This window comes from Salvelinus fontinalis, chromosome 13, assembly GCF_029448725.1.
Source record: "Salvelinus fontinalis isolate EN_2023a chromosome 13, ASM2944872v1, whole genome shotgun sequence".
NCBI lineage: Eukaryota > Metazoa > Chordata > Actinopteri > Salmoniformes > Salmonidae > Salvelinus > Salvelinus fontinalis.
In genome coordinates this window covers 260,474-279,297 of record NC_074677.1, presented here as the reverse complement: position 1 = coordinate 279,297, position 18,824 = coordinate 260,474, and the positions used below count along the sequence as shown (strand labels likewise).

The 18,824-nt window shown below is 44.0% G+C and overlaps 1 protein-coding gene across 1 annotated transcript in view; it reads left to right on the top strand.

Annotated features, from left to right (window-relative positions):
* LOC129867893 (mucin-2-like) overlaps window positions 1–18,485 on the top strand; it is a 40,755-nt gene extending 22,270 nt beyond the window's left edge. The window contains exons 5-11 of the mRNA XM_055941361.1: window positions 1,089–1,263; window positions 3,979–4,120; window positions 13,435–13,581; window positions 15,161–15,216; window positions 15,386–15,952; window positions 16,038–16,120; window positions 16,196–18,485. Coding sequence (XP_055797336.1) covers window positions 1,089–1,263; window positions 3,979–4,120; window positions 13,435–13,581; window positions 15,161–15,216; window positions 15,386–15,952; window positions 16,038–16,120; window positions 16,196–16,273 — 1,248 coding nt within the window. The 3' untranslated portion in view covers window positions 16,274–18,485. The remainder of the gene's footprint in view (window positions 1–1,088; window positions 1,264–3,978; window positions 4,121–13,434; window positions 13,582–15,160; window positions 15,217–15,385; window positions 15,953–16,037; window positions 16,121–16,195) is intronic.
* The last annotated feature ends 339 nt before the right edge of the window (window positions 18,486–18,824 follow it).

Here is an 18,824-nt window from a genome sequence, read left to right as displayed (position 1 = left end):
GATAAGAGAGGTTGCATCTCCGGACACGCTGGGTGAGGTTACCGCAACGTTCTTTGGCTCACTCGAGACACGCTATCGGAGTCGGTACAGCCAGCTGGTTTCTTCACGCATCGCGCCGACAGAAACAAGCATCTTTCTGGTAAGAAGAAGGGCGGAGGGGTATGCCTTATGATTAACGAGACATGGTGTGATCATAACAACATACAGGAACTCAAGTCATTCTGTTCACCTGATCTAGAATTCCTCACAATCAAATGCCGACCGCATTATCTACCTAGAGAATTCTCTTCGATTATAATCAAAGCCGCATATATCTCCTACCCCCCCAAGCAGACACATCGATGGCTCTGAACGAACTTCATTTTACTCTATGTAAACTGGAAACCACATATCTGATGCTGCATTTATTGTAGCTATGGGATTTTACCAAGGCTAATCTGAAAACAAGGCTCCCGAAATTCTATCAGCATATCGATTGCGCTACCAGGGCTGGCAAAACCATAGATGATTGCTATTCTAATTTCCGCGACGCATATAAGGCCTCCCCCACCCTCCTTTCGGAAAAGCTGACCACGACTCCATTTTGTTGCTCCCAGCCTATAGACAGAAACTAAAACAGGAAGCTCCCGCGCTCAGATCTGTTCAACGCTGGTCCGACCAATCGGATTCCACGCTTCAAGATTGCTTCGATCACGTGGACTATATTTGGTTATTGATGAACACTTTATTTCATATGCAGATCAGGTTAGCTGGCTTCAGCTAGCAGTAGGCTTACATTCTGATAGGAGAACCAGCTAGCAGAAGACTCACATTCTGGTAGGAGAACCAGCTAGCAGAAGGCTTCCATTCTGATAGGAGAACCAGCTAGCAGAAGGCTTCCATTCTGATAGGAGAACCAGCTAGCAGAAGGCTCACATTCTGAAAGGAGAGCCTTGGATTACCTAGTGACTTTCTTGTACATTTCACACGGCATTGACAAGTTATATCCTTCAATAATCTATGGGTTTATATACATCATTTTAAAGTAAAAATGGATGTAGCAATAGCAGATTGACCCGTTAATCTTGTTTTTATCTTGTCTCCCTCAGAACTGCACCTTGTCATTTTGGAGCAACAGTAATACCACTGGAACATATGCAGTTCAGATGGTGATGGAGGATTTCCCGACTCAGTCCATCTCTCTCTCCTATACTGACGGATCTCAATCTAACAGGACCTCAAATGATACACTCTGCAAACTGGCTGTTCAGTTTATAGTGAGAGGTACATGTATATGATCTATATAGTCTATCTTTATATCTAGGTAGTTTATCTTTATAACTAGATAGTTTATCTTTATATCGAGGTAGTTTATATCTAGGTAGTTTATCTTTATATCTAGGTAGTGTCACGCCCTGACCATAGTTTGCGTTGTATGTTTCTATGTTTTGTTTGTTCAGGGTGTGATATGAGTGGGCATTCTATGTTGTATGTCTAGTTTGTCTGTTTCTATGTGTTTGGCCTGATATGATTCTCAACCAGAGGCAGGTGTTAGTCATTGTCTCTGATTGGGAACCATATTTAGGTAGCCTGTTTTGTATTGTGGGTTGTGGGTGATTGTTCCTGTGTTTGTGTTCACGTTACGGAACTGTTTCGTCTTTGTTCGTTGGTCGGTTTATTGTTTTGGTTCTTGTTCAAGTATTCTTATTAAAATGCATACTCACCACGCTGCATCTTGGCCCTCCTCTCTTTCGCCCGACGAAGTGCGTTACAGAATCACCCACCACAACCGGACCAAGCAGCGTGGTAACGGGCAGCAGCAGCAGCAGCAGCGGCCGAAATCTCAGGACTCCTGGACATGGGAGGAGATTTTAAATGGAGAAAGACCCTGGGCTCAGGTTGGTGAATATCGCCGCCCCAAAGCAGAGCTGGAGGCAGCGAAAGCTGAGCGGCGGTGGTATGAGGAGGCAGCGCGGTTGGAAGCCTGAGAGGCAGCCCCAAAAATGTATGGGGGGGAGGTACACGGGGGGTGTGGTTAATTCAGGTAGGAGACCTGAGCCAGATCCCCTTGCTTACCGTGGAGAGAGATGGACCGGGCAGGCACCGTGTTATGCCGTGAGGCGCACGGTGTCCACGGTGCGCAGGCATAGCCCGATGCGTTACATCGCAGCGCCTCGTATCGGCCGGGCTAGAGTGGACATCGAGCCAGGTGCTATGAAGCCGGCTCAGCGCATCTGGTCTCCAGTGCGTCTCCTCGGGCCGGGGTACATGGCACCAGCCCTACGCATGGTGTCCCCGGTTCGCCAGCACAGCCCAGTGCGGGCTATTCCACCTCGCCGCACTGGCCTTGCTACGGGGAGCATTCAGCCAGGTAAGGTTGGGCAGGCTCGGTGCTCGAGACCTCCAGTGAGCCTCCACGGTCCAGACTATCCGGTGCCCCACGCACCAGCCCCACGCAGCCCCACGCACCAGGCTGTCTCTCCGTTTCCTTCCTCCAGGTGCTCCCGTCTGTCCAGCATTGTCAGAGTCTCCCTCCTGTCCAGCGCCGCCTGAGTCTCCCTCCTGTCCAGCGCCGCATGAGTCTCCCTCCTGTCCAGCGCCGCATGAGTCTCCCTCCTGTCCAGCGCCGCATGAGTCTCCCTCCTGTCCAGCGCCGCCTGAGTCTCCCTCCTGTCCAGCCACCCGTCTGTCCAGCGCCGCCTGAGCCGCCCGTCTGTCCAGCGCCGCCAGTCTGTCCTGAGCCGCCAGAGCCGCCCGTCTGTCCTGAGCCGCAAGAGCCGCCCGTCTGTCCTGAGCCGCCAGAGCCGCCCGTCTGTCCTGAGCCGCCAGAGCCGCCCGTCTGTCCTGAGCCGCAAGAGCCGCCCGTCTGTCCTGAGCCGCCAGAGCCGCCCGTCTGTCCTGAGCCGCCAGAGCCGCCCGTCTGTCCTGAGCCGCCAGAGCAGCCCGTCTGTCCTGAGCCGCCAGAGCTGCCCGTCTGTCCTGAGCCGCCAGAGCCGCAAGTCTGTCCTGAGCCGCCAGAGCCGCCCGTCTGTCCTGAGCCGCCAGAGCCGCCCGTCTGTCCTGAGCCGCCAGAGCCGCCCGCCAGTCAGGAGCCGCCAGAGCCGCCCTTCAGTCAGGAGCTGCCCTTCAGTCCGGAGCTGCCCTTCAGTCCGGAGCTGCCCCTCAGTCCGGAGCTGCCCCTCAGTCCAGAGGCGTCCCTCAGTTCAGAGGCGCTCCTCAGTCCAGTGGGGCCTTTTATTAGGGTCCTCGGTCCAAGGTCGGAGGCGAGGGTGCCACTCTAAAGAGGCCAATGAAGAGGGAAATTACTATGGTGGAGTGGGGTCCACGTCCCACGCCAGAGCCGCCCCTATAGGTTTAGGTTTTGCGACCAGAGTCCGCACCTTGGGGTTGGGGATACTGTCACGCCCTGACCATAGTTTGCGTTGTATGTTTCTATGTTTTGTTTGGTCAGGGTGTGATATGAGTGGGCATTCTATGTTGTATGTCTAGTTTGTCTGTTTCTATGTGTTTGGCCTAATATGGTTCTCAATCAGAGGCAGGTGTTTCTCGTTGTCTCTGATTGGGAACCATATTTAGGTAGCCTGTTTTGTATTGTGGGTTGTGGGTGATTATTTCTGTTCCTGTGTTTGTGTTCACGTTACGGGACTGTTTCGTCTTCGTTCGTTGGTCGGTTTGTTGTTTTGGTTCTTGTTCAAGTATTCTTATTAAAATGGATACTTACCACGCTGCATCTTGGTCCTCCTCTCTTTCGCCCGACGAAGTGCGTTACAGGTAGTTTATCTTTATATCGAGGTAGTTTCTAACAAGTTGTTTCTCTACAGAGAATAAGATGATGCCTATGCCTTGTTGCCAGTAGTCGTAGAATTAGTGAATTTGATTGTCATTGCGTTTTATGCAGAGTTTCCAACCCTGTAGCATAGTAGAGTGGTTGTGGTAATGATTTATACTGAAAAACATGACGCTATGTGTTGTATATCAACTCCATGGTTTGTCTTTCAGTGGACCCCCCGGTTCCATCCTGTTTGGAGGGGCTGTACCTACCCATGTTCCTGTCTCCAACACCAGCCCAGGGTGCACTGCTGTACGCCTCTGCAGACCAACCCCTGGAAATCACTGTCAGAGCACAGGCTACCAACTCCACGTAAGAGAAAAGAAACGTGGAAACACATAGCAGATAGGTATAGCCTAAATCAGGGGTTTTAAACGCAATAGTTAGACGAACAGGTGTGTTGATCAATTAAGTTAATTAACTAGTTAGCACCTTCCCTTACCTGGTTGTCTAGGTCTTAATTGATGAGTTAGGACCTCCTCTCACCTGGTTGTCTAGGTCTTAATTGATGAGTTAGGACCTCCTCTCACCTGGTTGTCTAGGTCTTAATTGATGAGTTAGGAACTCCTCTCACCTGGTTGTCTAGGTCTTAATTGTTTAGTTAGGAACTACTCTCACCTGGTTGTCTAGATCTAAATTGATTAGTTAGCAACTCCTCTCACCTGGTTGTCTAGGTCTTAATTGATGAGTTAGGACCTCCTCTCACCTGGTTGTCTAGGTCTTAATTGATGAGTTAGGAACTCCTCTCACCTGGTTGTCTAGGTCTTAATTGATGAGTTAGGAACTCCTCTCACCTGGTTGTCTAGGTTTTAATTGATTCGTTAGGACCTCCTCTCGCCTGGTTGTTTAGGTCTTAATTGATTAGGTAGGACCTCCTCTCACCTGGTAGTCTAGGTCTAAATTGGACACAAATTTAATGGAAGTAACAAAAACCAGGAGACAACTGACCCTCCATGATTAGAGTTTGACCCCCCCTAGCCTAATACATTATGACGGTGAGAGAAAGTAAAACTATCTGTCACTACTGAGTGTCAGCACTGACTGTGGACCTGGAGCTGTGAGCTAGACGTCTGCACAGTCCCACAGTGTTATTTTAGACATAGTGAAGCAGCTCACTTGCCAGCCAAGGCTTCAGCAATTTTGCGCCCAATAGCCAATATATAATATATGTCGTTTATCTGTATGACTGGGCTATATCAGCCAATATAATAGATGTAGTATATCTGTATGCCTGGGCTATATCAGCCAATATAATAGATGTAGTTTACCTGTATGCCTGGGCTATATCAGCCAATATAATAGATGTAGTTTACCTGTATGCCTGGGCTATATCAGCCAATATAATAGATGTAGTTTACCTGTATGCCTGGGCTATATCAGCCAATATAATAGATGTAGTATATCTGTATGCCTGGGCTATATCAGCCAATATAATAGATGTAGTTTACCTGTATGACTGGGCTATATCAGCCAATATAATAGATGTAGTATATCTGTATGCCTGGGCTATATCAGCCAATATAATAGATGTAGTTTACCTGTATGCCTGGGCTATATCAGCCAATATAATAGATGTAGTTTACCTGTATGCCTGGGCTATATCAGCCAATATAATAGATGTAGTTTACCTGTATGCCTGGGCTATATCAGCCAATATAATAGATGTAGTTTACCTGTATGCCTGGGCTATATCAGCCAATATAATGGATGTAGTATAAAGAGAACAGAGTTGGAGAGACTTATACTTTCCCTTTAACTATTTTTATTGCCTACCTTGTAGGAGCGGGAAGATTTTCAGACGAAGAAATATGGGTGATCAATATATATTTTTAGGCAATGTAGTAAAGTATAGCCTCATTATATTTTAGGAAGTACATTTCCTATGAAAGATAACTGCCCCGTGCTTCTCACACTCACCTGATCTCGCGGGTATGGATACTGAACTTGAAGCAGCAAGAATGATGACAGCGACACTTGCTATTTTTCATATAGCATATAGCCTAGCTTTTAGGAGGACGATTAGCATATAGCCTAGCTTTTAGGAGGACGATTAGCATATAGCCTAGCTTTTAGGAGGACGATTAGCATATAGCCTAGCTTTTAGGAGGACGATTAGCATATAGCCTAGCTTTTAGGAGGACGATTAGCATATAGCCTAGCTTTTAGGAGGACGATTAGCATATAGCCTAGCTTTTAGGAGGACGATTAGCATATAGCCTAGCTTTTAGGAGGACGATTAGCATATAGCCTAGCTTTTAGGAGGACGATTAGCATATAGCCTAGCTTTTAGGAGGACGATTAGCATATAGCCTAGCTTTTAGGAGGACGATTAGCATATAGCCTAGCTTTTAGGAGGGTGATTAGCATATAGCCTAGCTTTTAGGAGGACGATTAGCATATAGCCTACCTTTTAGGAGGATGATTAGTATATAGCCTAGCTTTTTAGGAAGACGAAAAGCATATAGCCTACCTTTTAGGAGGACGATAAGCATATAGCCTACCTTTTAGGAGGATGACTAGCATATAGGCTACCTTTTTAGGAGGACGATTTGCAGACAGAGACAAATAAATGGGTAATCAATACTAATTGAAAATGAAAAGGCGCAAAGCTCACACACCATACATAGTAGCCCAACCTATGGTCACCGTAGTAACCTAACCTATGGTCACCGTAGTAACCTAACCTATGGCCACCATAGTAGCGCAACCTATGGTCACCGTGGTAACCTAACCTATGGTCACCATTGTAGTCTAACCTATGGTCACCATTGTAGCCCAACCTATGGTCACCGTGGTAACCTAACCTATGGTCACCGTAGTAACCTAACCTATGGTCACCGTAGTAGCCCAACCTATGGTCACCGTAGTAGCCCAACCTATGGTCACCGTAGTAGCCCAACCTATGGTCACCATAGTAGCCCATCCTATGGTCACCGTGGTAACCTAACCTATGGTCACCGTAGTAACCTAACCTATGGTCACCGTGGTAACCTAACCTATGGTCACCATAGTAACCTAACCTACGGTCACCGTAGTAGCATAACCTATGGTCACCGTAGTAACCTAACCTATGGTCACCGTAGTAACCTAACCTATGGTCACCGTAGTAACCTAACCTATGGTCACCGTAGTAACCTACGTGGCATTGTGCCTTTTTCTTTTCAATGTTGATTTAGTTTTTTGATTCCACCTTGACGCACGTTGGTTGAGCGCCCCCCACTTCTTTCTATTCAAATTTTTTATTTACAGACACTGTGGTAAACTACAGTCTATTCATATTTAATTAAATGTTTAAATTAACTGCTACGTGATTCTCCGCCCATGTAGGCCGCCTACTTTCAATGAGACCACACGCCCACCTAGGAGAAGAAAGGTAGGGGACTGAAGTTGAAGGAGCGAGTATGTGACTAATGCGAAAAATACATGATTTTTAATACAATTGGTAGGCACAGGCTAACGCATACAAAGAAGAAAGATGACCGAAACAAAATAATCTGCGGGACAACAAAATATTAATCCCAAAGTGGTCAGCACCGCTATGATCTCTGTCAGGACCTGCAGGCCTCGACTTTGATTACAGAATGCTCAGATAGACAAAGGTGATGAACTGATATGGTTCCTGATCTGGCATGTTCAGTCAATACTTAAACTGATATGGTTCCTGATCTGGCATGTAAAGTCAATATCTAAACTGATATGGTTCCTGATTTGGCATATTATTTTTTAACTTTGGAACACATTCAAGAACCCCAGTAGCTAACCAGCTAATCAGCTACAAGCTATTTAGTCATTTTTAGCCGCTGCTAGCAGCTTTTACCTTCTGCACAGATACCAGCTCTGTTATTAGCCTGGATATTACTCACCAATTTACCAGCATCGGACTGTCTCTCCACAACAACGCCGGATTCCTGCCGTAATCCCTGAGCCACTATTCTGATCCTCACAGCTAGCTTGCAGCTAGCGCCACTGCCACGAAGCTAGCACCAGTTAGCAAACAAAATTCTACAATACCTCTTTCGCCATCGCCATCCGGCTTGGATTCTCTGTCGACACGACCACGTCTGGTCTGCAGACGAATACCCCATCCGCTGTGCCCTCAACCGGCCGCCGTCTGAGCAGAACCCCTCCGTCTGAGCAGACCACCCCCGGGCTACTAACTTTAAACGCTGCGTGCTAGCGTAGTGGCGGCTTCCCTGCTCCATCTACGGCTGCCCCCCGGACACTATGATCACTTGGCTACATAGCTGATGCCTGCTGGACTGTCCATTAATTCACGGTACTCCATTCTGTTTATTTGTGTTTTATCTGTCGGCTCTGTGTTTTAACTCAGGCTCTGTGTGTAGTTAATCCGACCCTCTCTGCATAGTTGTCGCCATTTTTACCTGCTGTTGCTGTGTTAGCTGACTAGCTGCTGTTATCTCACCTGTTGTTTTAGCTAGCTCTCCCAATCAAGACCTGAAATTACTGTATGCCTTACTGTATGTCTCTCTCAAATATCAATATGCCTTGTATACTGTTGTTCAGGCTAGTTATCATTGTTTTGGTTTGCAATGGAGCCCGTAGTTCCACTCCCCGTACCTCTGATACCTCCTTTGTACCACCTCCCACACATGCGGTGACCTCACCCATTGAGACCAGCATGTCCAGAGATACAACCTCTCTTATCATCACCCAGTGCCTGGGATTGCCTCCGCTGTACCCGTGCCCCACCATACCCCTGTCTGCACATTATGCCCAGAATCTATTCTACCACGCCCATAAATCTGCTCCTTTTATTCCTTGTCCCCAACGCTCTAGGTGACCAGTTTTGATAGCCTTTAGCCGCACCCTCATCCTACTACTCCTCTGTTCCTCGGGTGTTGTGGAGGTAAACCCAGGCCCTGCATGTCCCCAGGCACCCTCATTTGTTGACTTCTGTGATCGAAAAAGCCTTGGTCTCATGCATGTCAACATCAGAAGCCTCCTCCCTAAGTTTGTCTTACTCACCGCTTTAGCACACTCTGCCAACCCTGATGTCCTTGCCGTGTCTGAATCCTGGCTTAGGAAGGCCACCAAAAATTCTGAGATTTCCATACCCAACTATAACACTTTCCGTCAAGATAGAACTGCCAAAGGGGGAGGAGTTGCAATCTACTGCAGAGATAGCCTGCAAAGTTCTGTCATACTTTCCAGGTCTATGCCCAAACAGTTCGAACTTCTAATTTTAAAAATTAATCTCTCCAGAAATAAGTCTCTCACTGTTGTCGCCTGCTACCGACCCCCCTCAGCTCCCAGCTGTGCCCTGGACACCATCTGTGAATTGATCGCTCTCCATCTAGCTTCAGAGTTTGTTCTGTTAGGTGACCTAAACTGGGATATGCTTAACACCCCGGCAGTCCTACAATCTAAGCTAGATGCCCTCAATCTCACACAAATCATCAAGGAATCCACCAGGTACAACCCTAAATCCGTAAACATGGGCACCCTAATAGACATTATCCTGACCAACTTGCCCTCCAAATACATCTCTGCTGTCTTCAATCAAGATCTCAGCGATCACTGCCTCATTGCCTGTATCCGCTACGGGTCCGCGGTCAAACGACCACCCCTCATCACTGTCAAACGCTCCCTAAAACACTTCTGCGAGCAGGCCTTTCTAATCGACCCGGGTACCCTGGAAGGATATTGACCTCATCCCGTCAGTTGAGGATGCCTGGTCATTCTTTAAAAGTTACTTCCTCACCATATTAGACAAGCATGCTCCGTTCAAAAAATGCAGAACTAAGAACAGATATAGCCCTTGGTTCACTCCAGACCTGACTGCCCTCGACCAGCACAAAAACATCCTGTGGCGAACTGCAATAGCATCGAAGAGTCCCCGCGATATGCAACTGTTCAAGGTACTAAACGATATCATAACCGCCATCGATAAAAGACACTACTGTGCAGCCGTCTTCATCGACCTGGCCAAGGCTTTCGACTCTGTCAATCACCATATTCTTATCGGCAGACTCAGTAGCCTCGTTTTTTCTAATGACTGCCTTGCCTGGTTCACCAACTACTTTGCAGACAGAGATCAGTGTGTCAAATCGGAGGGCATGTTGTCCGGTCCTCTGGCAGTCTCTACGGGGGTACCACAGGGTTCAATTCTCGGGCCGACTCTTTTCTCTGTATATATCAATGATGTTGCTCTTGCTGCGGGCGATTCCCTGATCCACCTCTACGCAGACGACACCATTCTGTATACTTCTGGCCCTTCCTTGGACACTGTGCTATCTAACCTCCAAACGAGCTTCAATGCCATACAACACTCCTTCCGTGGCCTCCAACTGCTCTTAAACGCAAGTAAAACCAAATGCATGCTTTTCAACCGTTCGCTGCCTGCACCCGCACGCCCGACTAGCATCACCACCCTGGACGGTTCTGACCTAGAATATGTGGACATCTATAAGTACCTAGGTGTCTGGTTAGACTGCAAACTCTCCTTCCAGACTCATATCAAACATCTCCAATCCAAAATCAAATCTAGAGTCGGCTTTCTATTTCGCAACAAAGCCTCCTTCACTCACGCCGCCAAACTTACCCTAGTAAAACTGACTATCCTACCGATCCTCGACTTCGGCGATGTCATCTACAAAATAGCTTCCAATACTCTACTCAGCAAACTGGATGCAGTTTATCACAGTGCCATCCGTTTTGTTACTAAAGCACCTTATACGACCCACCACTGCGACCTGTATGCCCTAGTCGGCTGGCCCTCGCTACATGTTCGTCGTCAGACCCACTGGCTCCAGGTCATCTACAAGGCTATGCTAGGTAAAGTGCCGCCTTATCTCAGTTCACTGGTCACGATGGCTACACCCACCCGTAGCACGCGCTCCAGCAGGTGTATCTCACTGATCATCCCTAAAGCCAAAACCTCATTTGGCCGCCTTTCCTTCCAGTTCTCTGCTGCCTGCGACTGGAACGAATTGCAAAAATCTCTGAAGTTGGAGACTTTTATCTCCCTCAACAACTTTAAACATATGCTATCCGAGCAGCTAACCGATCGCTGCAGCTGTACATAGTCCATCGTTATATAGCCCACCCAATTTACCTACCTCACCCCCCATACTGCTTTTATTTATTTACTTTTCTGCTCTTTTGCACACCAGTATCTCTACTTGCACACGATCATCTGATGATTTATCACTCCAGTGTTAATCTGCTAACCTGTTGGGGATGGGGGCGCTGTTTAGACTATTTATGCTAATGTGGCTAATTTTTTAAACGGCTTCCCACAAAATCCTTGATCGTACAATATGCATATTATTATTATTATTGGATAGAAAACAGTCTATAGTTTCTATAGGAGTTGAAATTTTGTCTCTAAGTGGAACAGAGCCCATTCTACAGCAATTTCCCTGACATGGAGTCAGATTTGAGAAACGTTGGCCACTTTTCTGAAGTCATTTAAACGGGCACTGTCGTTGCTATGACTATACGGACACTTCTTACGTCTTCCCCTGGATGCCTTTACGTGATGACGATTCCAACGGGCTCGATTGCTCGTTCACAGGCCCTACAAATGAAAAAAACCTTTAGCTAGCAAGTCTTTTCTTGCTGCGTAACGCGCGTGGAAGACACCGACCCTCTCCTGTTCCAAGCGTTAGTTTAGCCTGTTATATTTCTCCGGTCATCTTTTCACTCGTTATAGGAGTTACAAACATCACAAAGTAGTTAATTTAAAGCGTTTTATAGCAATTTATATCCGTTTAGTGCGATTTTGGGACATTTATTTTTGCAACGATGTGAAAAGTTGGTCACGCTTTTCAGTTCATCCCGAACGTAGTTGACATTTCCACATGGCAAGAGGACAGCTTTCCACCAAAAGACGATTTCTCCCAAGAAAGGATCCTTTGCCCAAGATACTGATGGAAGAACAGCTCAAGGTAGGACATTTTTATTATGATAAATCGTGTTTCTGTCGAAACATTTTAGTGGCTTAGGACGCCATGTTTTTTGACGTAGCTTCGCTTGGCGCAAACTGTATTGAAAAGTAAGGATAAATTAAAAAATGTAATAACGCAATTGTATTAAGAATTAAATTGTCTATCAATCCCTGTCCACCCTATATTTTTTAGTCACGTTTATGAGTATTTATGTATAAGAGTAGATCACTGTCTAAGTGGCGCAAGGACGTTTTCTTTACCAGCTTGTCTACATTTCACATTGTCTAACCATGATTTTGGTGGCTAAATATAAACATTTTCGATCAAACTGTATATGCATGTTGTAATGTGATGTTACAGGAGTGTCATCGGAAGAATTCTGAGAAGGTTAGTGAAAAAATTAATATCTTTTGGCGATGTTGACTTTTGTCGCTCACTTTGGCTAGAATCAATGCTGGGCTGCTAATTGCTATGTGCTAAGCTAATATAACGATTTATTGTGTTTTCGCTGTAAGACACTTAGAAAATCTGAAATATTGTCTGTATTCACAGGATCTGTGTCTTTCGATTCGTGTATGCTGTGTATTTTTACGAAATGTTTGATGATTAGTAGTTAGGTAAACACGTTGCTCATTGTAATTATTCTAGTCCATTTGTGATGGTGGGTGCAATTGTAAACTATGCCATATACCTGAAATATGCACTTTTTTCTAACAAAACCTATCCCATACCATAAATATGTTATCAGACTGTCATCTAATGAGTTTTTTTGTTGGTTAGGGGCTATAAATATCTTAGTTTAGCCGAATTGGTGATGGCTACTGGTGTTGGTGGACAAATAAAAGATGGTGGAATATGCTAATGTGTTTTTAGGTAATAGATGTACATCTTTACATATTGTGTCTTCCCTGTAAAACATTTTAAAAATCGGAAATGTTGACTGGATTCATAAGATCTGTGTCTTTCATTAGCTGTATTGGACTTTAATGTGTGAAAGTTAAATATTTTAAAAAAATATTTTTTTTGAATTTCGCGGCACTGGTTTTTCAGTGGGGGGGGGGGGGGGAGTGCCGCTAGCGCCACGCTGATCCTAGACAGGCTAAACTGTAATTATTCGATTTATTGCCTACCTCCTCATGCCTTTTGCACACATTGTATATAGATTCTCTTTTTTTCTACCATGTTATTGACTTGTTTATTGTTTACTCCATGTGTAACTCTGTGTTGTTGTCTGTTCACACTGCTATGCTTTATCTTGGCCAGGTCGCAGTTGCAAATGAGAACTTGTTCTCAACTGGCCTACCTGGTTAAATAAAGGTGAAATAAAATAAAATAAAATAAAAATGTTCAGTCATTACATAAACTGATATGGCTCCTGATCTGGCATGTAAAGTCAATACATAAACTGATATGGTTCCTGATCTGGCATGTTCAGTCAATACATAAACTGATATGTCAACTTTATTCAAGACATTTTTAGCTACAACATTTAACACATTCCATTTCAAGAAAGGATATTTTAGTTTTTTTAATTCTGATTTTTAAGTGATGCAGTTCTGTCCTTGATCTTTTCTTGTCTATTAATATTACGTATAATGTAATGTTTTATGTTTTGTGTGACCCCAGGAAGAGTAGCTGCTGCTTAAGCAACAGCTAATGGGGTTCATAATGAAAAATAAAAATGACATTGTATTATTTTCTCCCTGTGTGTTTCAGGGTTTCAGAGCTGTTGGTGAGTGGACCTTCCAGTATCACAGAGAACACCATTGTCCCAGGAGAATACATTCTAAGATGGACGCCCACTGAGGATGAGGAGGGAGGGTACTATCCTGTGTGCTTCATCGCTCTGGGAGTGAAGGACAGGTCAGTCTGCAGCCACTTCAACTGGAAACTTATAGCTCAACATAATGTGTTCCAATGACAAACCTGATTAAATAAAGGCAACAAATTAACTAGCATAATCCATCTTTTCTGTAGGCTACTATCAAGACTATCAGTTAAATGTACATTTAGACACATTTTGGTAGAATGCATTCAGTTGTTCAACTGACTAGGTTTTAACCTGCCTTTCCCTTCAATGGTATGTGGTTTGTTTGGCTTTGACATGTTTCATTAAACCAATGGTATGTGGTTTGTTTGGGTTTGACATGTTTCATTAACTTCTCTGGGATATGTGGGACGGTAGCGTCCCACCTCGCCAACAGCCAGTGAAATTGCAGGGCACCAAATTCAAAACAACAGATATCTCATAATTAAAATTCCTCAAACATACAAGTATTATACACAATTTTAAAGATAAACTTCTCCTTAATGCAACCGCTGTGTCAGATGTTTTAAAAAGTTTTACGGTAAAAGCACACCATGCAATTATGTTAGGTCAGCGCCAAGCCACAGAAAAATATACAGCCATTTATAACCGAGGAGAGGTGTCACAAAACTCAGAAATAGGGTTATAAATATTCACTTACCTTTGATGATCTTCATCGGAATGCTGGACCCATACAAATCAGCTGGGCTTGACAATCTGGACCTCCTATTTCTGAAACTGTCCGCCGCCATTGTCGCACCCCCTATTACCAGCCTGTTCAACCTCTCCTTCGTATCATCTGAGATCCCCAAGGATTGGAAAGCTGCCGCTGGCACTCCCAGGAATCCCAGTTCCACAATAAATGTTTGTTTTGTTCGATAATTTATGTCCAAATACCTCTTTTTTGTTTTGCGCGTTTACTACAGTAATCCAAAATGCACCAGGTGCGAGCACTAGGTCCAGACGAAAAGTCAGAAAGTTCCATTACAGTTCGTAGAAACATGTCAAATGATGTATAGAATCAATCTTTAGGATGTTTTTATCATAAATCTTCAATAATATTCCAAACAGACAGTTCCTTTGTCTTTAGAAATGAAACAGAACGCAGCTCGCTCTCACTCTGCACACGTGACTTAGCTGAAGGCATTCTGCCAGACCCCTTAGTCAAACAGCTCTTATTCGCTCCCCCTTCACAGTAGAAGCCTGAAACAAGGTTCTAAAGACTGTTGACATCTAGTGGAAGCCTTGGGAAGTGCAATATGACCCCATTTACACTGTATATTCGAAAGGCAATGACTTGAAAAACTACAAAACCTCAGATTTCCTACTTCCTGGTTGGATTTTTTCTCAGGTTTTGCCTGCCATATGAGTTCTGTTATACTCACAGACAACATTCAAACAGTTTTGAGTGTTTTCTATCCAAACCTACTAATTATATGCATATTCTAGCCTTTGGGCCTGAGTAGCAGGCAGTTTACTCTGGGCACCTTATTCATCCAAGCTACTCAATACTGCCCCCCTGTCCAAAATAAGTTTTAAACCAATGGTATGTGGTTTGTTTGGTTTTAATGTTTAATACAATGCTGTTTAACAAAGATCTGAACAGTTTAACAGTTGTTCTGTTGATCTTCTCAGTTCCATGTATCACTCTGAGCTGCGCTGTGTGATCGTCAGCGTTGGAAACACAAGCGGTGGGTACAGTTTCACTACAGCATGAGGTTATTGATCCCCTTTCTGGTGTTCTGCTAGTCTCACTGTTACTTACAGATGCAAGTTGAAATGCATGTTTGAGACAATTACCAACCAATCAACACATCTCTGTCTGTCTGTCTTATTTGTTTGTCTGTCTTTGTGCTACAGCCATCATAACCACAGCGGAACCAACAACCTCCCCTCCTCTGACAATAAACCTCACAACCACAGAGGAACCAACAATCTCCTCTCCTCTGACAATAAACCTCACAACCACAGAGGAACCAACAACCTCCCCTCCTCTGACAATAAACCTCACAACCACAGAGGAACCAACAATCTCCTCCCCTCTGACAATAAACCTCACGACCACAGAGGAACCAACAATCTCCTCTCCTCTGACAATAAACCTCACGACCACAGAGGAACCAACAACCTCCTCTCCTCTGACAATAAACCTCACCACCACAGAGGAACCAACAATCTCCTCTCCTCTGACAATAAACCTCACAACCTCACAGATTGCACCTGCACTTCTAACTACCACCCAAACAACTACTGAACTCACAACCACAAATGTCAGTACATACGGACCCACAACTACCACAACTACCACAGTGACCACAACTACCACAGCGACCACAACTACCACAGCATCCCCACCTTTAAGTACAAACCCAACCATCGATCTCACAACCCATATTGTGGACAGTACCACAAAGAGCAGTGGGCCTAGTAAGTACAAAATTAACTTTTGTTTAAATGTAAAAAATTATTTGTGTGTGTGTTTTGTAATAATGTGGACTAACTGTTTCCACAGGATACGTTGTCGTGCTGAGGATAAAACTGTCCTCTCTGACCCCACTAACAGATGATTACATCAGAAACGTGGTGTTACAGCAGGTCAGTGTCCCTGTCAGATCAGACAGGTTTCTCCTCAGCTCTACCTGATAATCACTGTGTGTGTTGTGTTTCCAGCTCCGTGAGGAACTGATCAGCCGAGGGCTGCCAGGAGACTTCACGCTACGCCTGAGAGCCACTCATGACATCAGCTGAGGAAGGACCAGGAATTCAGATCAACTTTCTTCACTTCCTACTCGTCTTTTCTTCCTGGCTCTGATTCTGCAGAAAGTTATTTTGAAGAAGAAGTGGTTCCTTATAATGACAGAATATGGTTGATTTGTACTCATCTCTCGTGGACAGACGCACGTAACATAAATTATGATTTTTGTTCTGGGTTTAGATTAGTTGAATGAACTGACGCTACGTCTTACTGGATGTTAGTTGAATGACTAAAATGTAAATGATTTATGTCTACAAGAAGAAATAGAACATATATGTGTTTGGTAATGTACAGAGGTAAACTGAGGTTCTTTCCTGTTTGGTAATGTACAGAGGTAAACTGAGGTTCTTTCCTGTTTGGTAATGTACAGAGGTAGACTGAGGTTCTTTCCTGTTTGGTAATGTACAGAGGTAAACTGAGGTTCTTTCCTGTTTGGTAATGTACAGAGGTAGACTGAGGTTCTTTCCTGTTTGGTAATGTACAGAGGTAGACTGAGGTTATTTCCTGTTTGGTAATGTACAGAGGTAAACTGAGTTTATTTCCTGTTTGGTAATGTACAGAGGTAGACTGAGGTTATTTCCTGTTTGGTAATGTACAGAGGTAAACTGAGGTTATTTCCTGTTTGGTAATGTACAGAGGTAGACTGAGGTTATTTCCTGTTTGGTAATGTACAGAGGTAGACTGAGGTTCTTTCCTGTTTGGTAATGTTCTGAGGTAGACTGAGGTTATTTCCTGTTTGGTAATGTACAGAGGTAGACTGAGGTTCTGTCCTGTTTGGTAATGCACTGAGGTAGACTGAGGTTCTTACCTGTGTAAAGAATTGTTGGTTGAGGCTCAGGTTTCTGTGACATTTTAGTGACAGAGGACACAGGTAGGGAGGACCCACTTGTATACACCCACACACACACTCAGGAAGAAGTTTCACTTTCACTCACAAATGGAGCATAAAGAAGAATGAACACTGAGGGGGAATTGACATTGACTAAATAGAAGAAGAAATTAATTGACATTGACCCAAGAGAAGAAGAAATGAATTGCGACTGGAATTTATTGAAACACTAATTAAAGGTTAAATATATGAAATGTTAAAGGTTGAAAACATTGGGAGATAAACATTGGGAGATAAACATTGAGAGATAAACATTGGGAGATAAACATTGGGAGATAAACATTGGGAGATAAACATTGAGAGATAAACATTGAGAGATAAACATTGGGAGATAAACATTGGGAGATAAACATTGGGAGATAAACATTGGGAGATAAACATTGGGAGATAAACATTGGGAGATAAACATTGGGAGATAAACATTGGGAGATAAACATTGGGAGATAAACATTGGGAGATAAACATTGGGAGATAAACATTGGGAGATAAACATTGAGAGATAAACATTGGTAGATATTAAAGGGGTCTTAAAATAATGCAGTTAAAGGTTAGGAGTTTTATAATGTTGTTTTCTTTAAGGTGTGAATCATATAGACTGTGTTTGATTAGGCTCAGAGGACAAGGCCTTAGGAGGTTGATAATGAGACGTTATAATGGTAAAATGTTATAATGCTGATATGTTTAAAATATTGAAGGATTAAGATATAACTGGAGTAATAAATTAGGTTGTGGTAAGATAAGAATTGAGTAAACGTAGGAGGGTGAAGGGATTAGGAAAGGTTCATGTTTGAAAAATGTTTTAAGAAGTTGATGTTAATGAAGTATATTAATGGTGCTAGCTTGATCTGGAAAACACTTAAGGTTCCCTCATTGATAGAAGTGTTCTAGTACATTCTAGGAGGAACCCTTAAGGTTATCTCATTGATAAAAGTGTTCTAGTACATTCTAGGAGGAACCCTTAAGGTTCCCTCATTGATAGAAGTGTTCTAGTAGCTGTTAGTTTTTTAGACACCAACTGAGGGACGGATTATCCTGAGGGGGGAGACAAAAAGCTTTTTATAAGTTGTAGAAGGTAAGAACCCGTTTTTCTTGTTATTAAATACTGTGCTTCTCATGAAATTGTAATAGACAATGAAGGGTTTAGTTAAGGGTTTAGTTAAGGGTTTAGCTAACAGCGCTGAAGACATCTCTGAATTTAATCCAAGGTATGTTTTTGCTTATCATCGATTGGTGATATTGATTTGTGATTGATTGATCTGGGATTTTTTTATGCCTTTTTCTGGAAATTTGAATAAACTTGCTTCATTGTTCTGAAACCCTGTGTCATCAAAGAATCATACAAGAGCACGTCGTTTTACTCCAGGTTTCTGAAACAGACTGGATTAATGGAGGATTCGTAGCGTCTGGTTAATTAGTCTATCGGGAACCTGAATTGCTGGTTTGAAGGAACTTGAGACCCAACTAATGGTACTGAGTGCATTGTTAGGAGTCGTATGAGGGGTGATTCTGGGCCAAACCAACCCAGGAGAGTGTCCACTCATAGTGTCCTAAGGTCCACGCTCTGGCCTGGACGATCCTGAAAAGGTGGTGGATTCTCAACCAGCTTCATGATGGAATCACCTGGAATGCATTTCAATTTACAGGTGTGCCTTGTT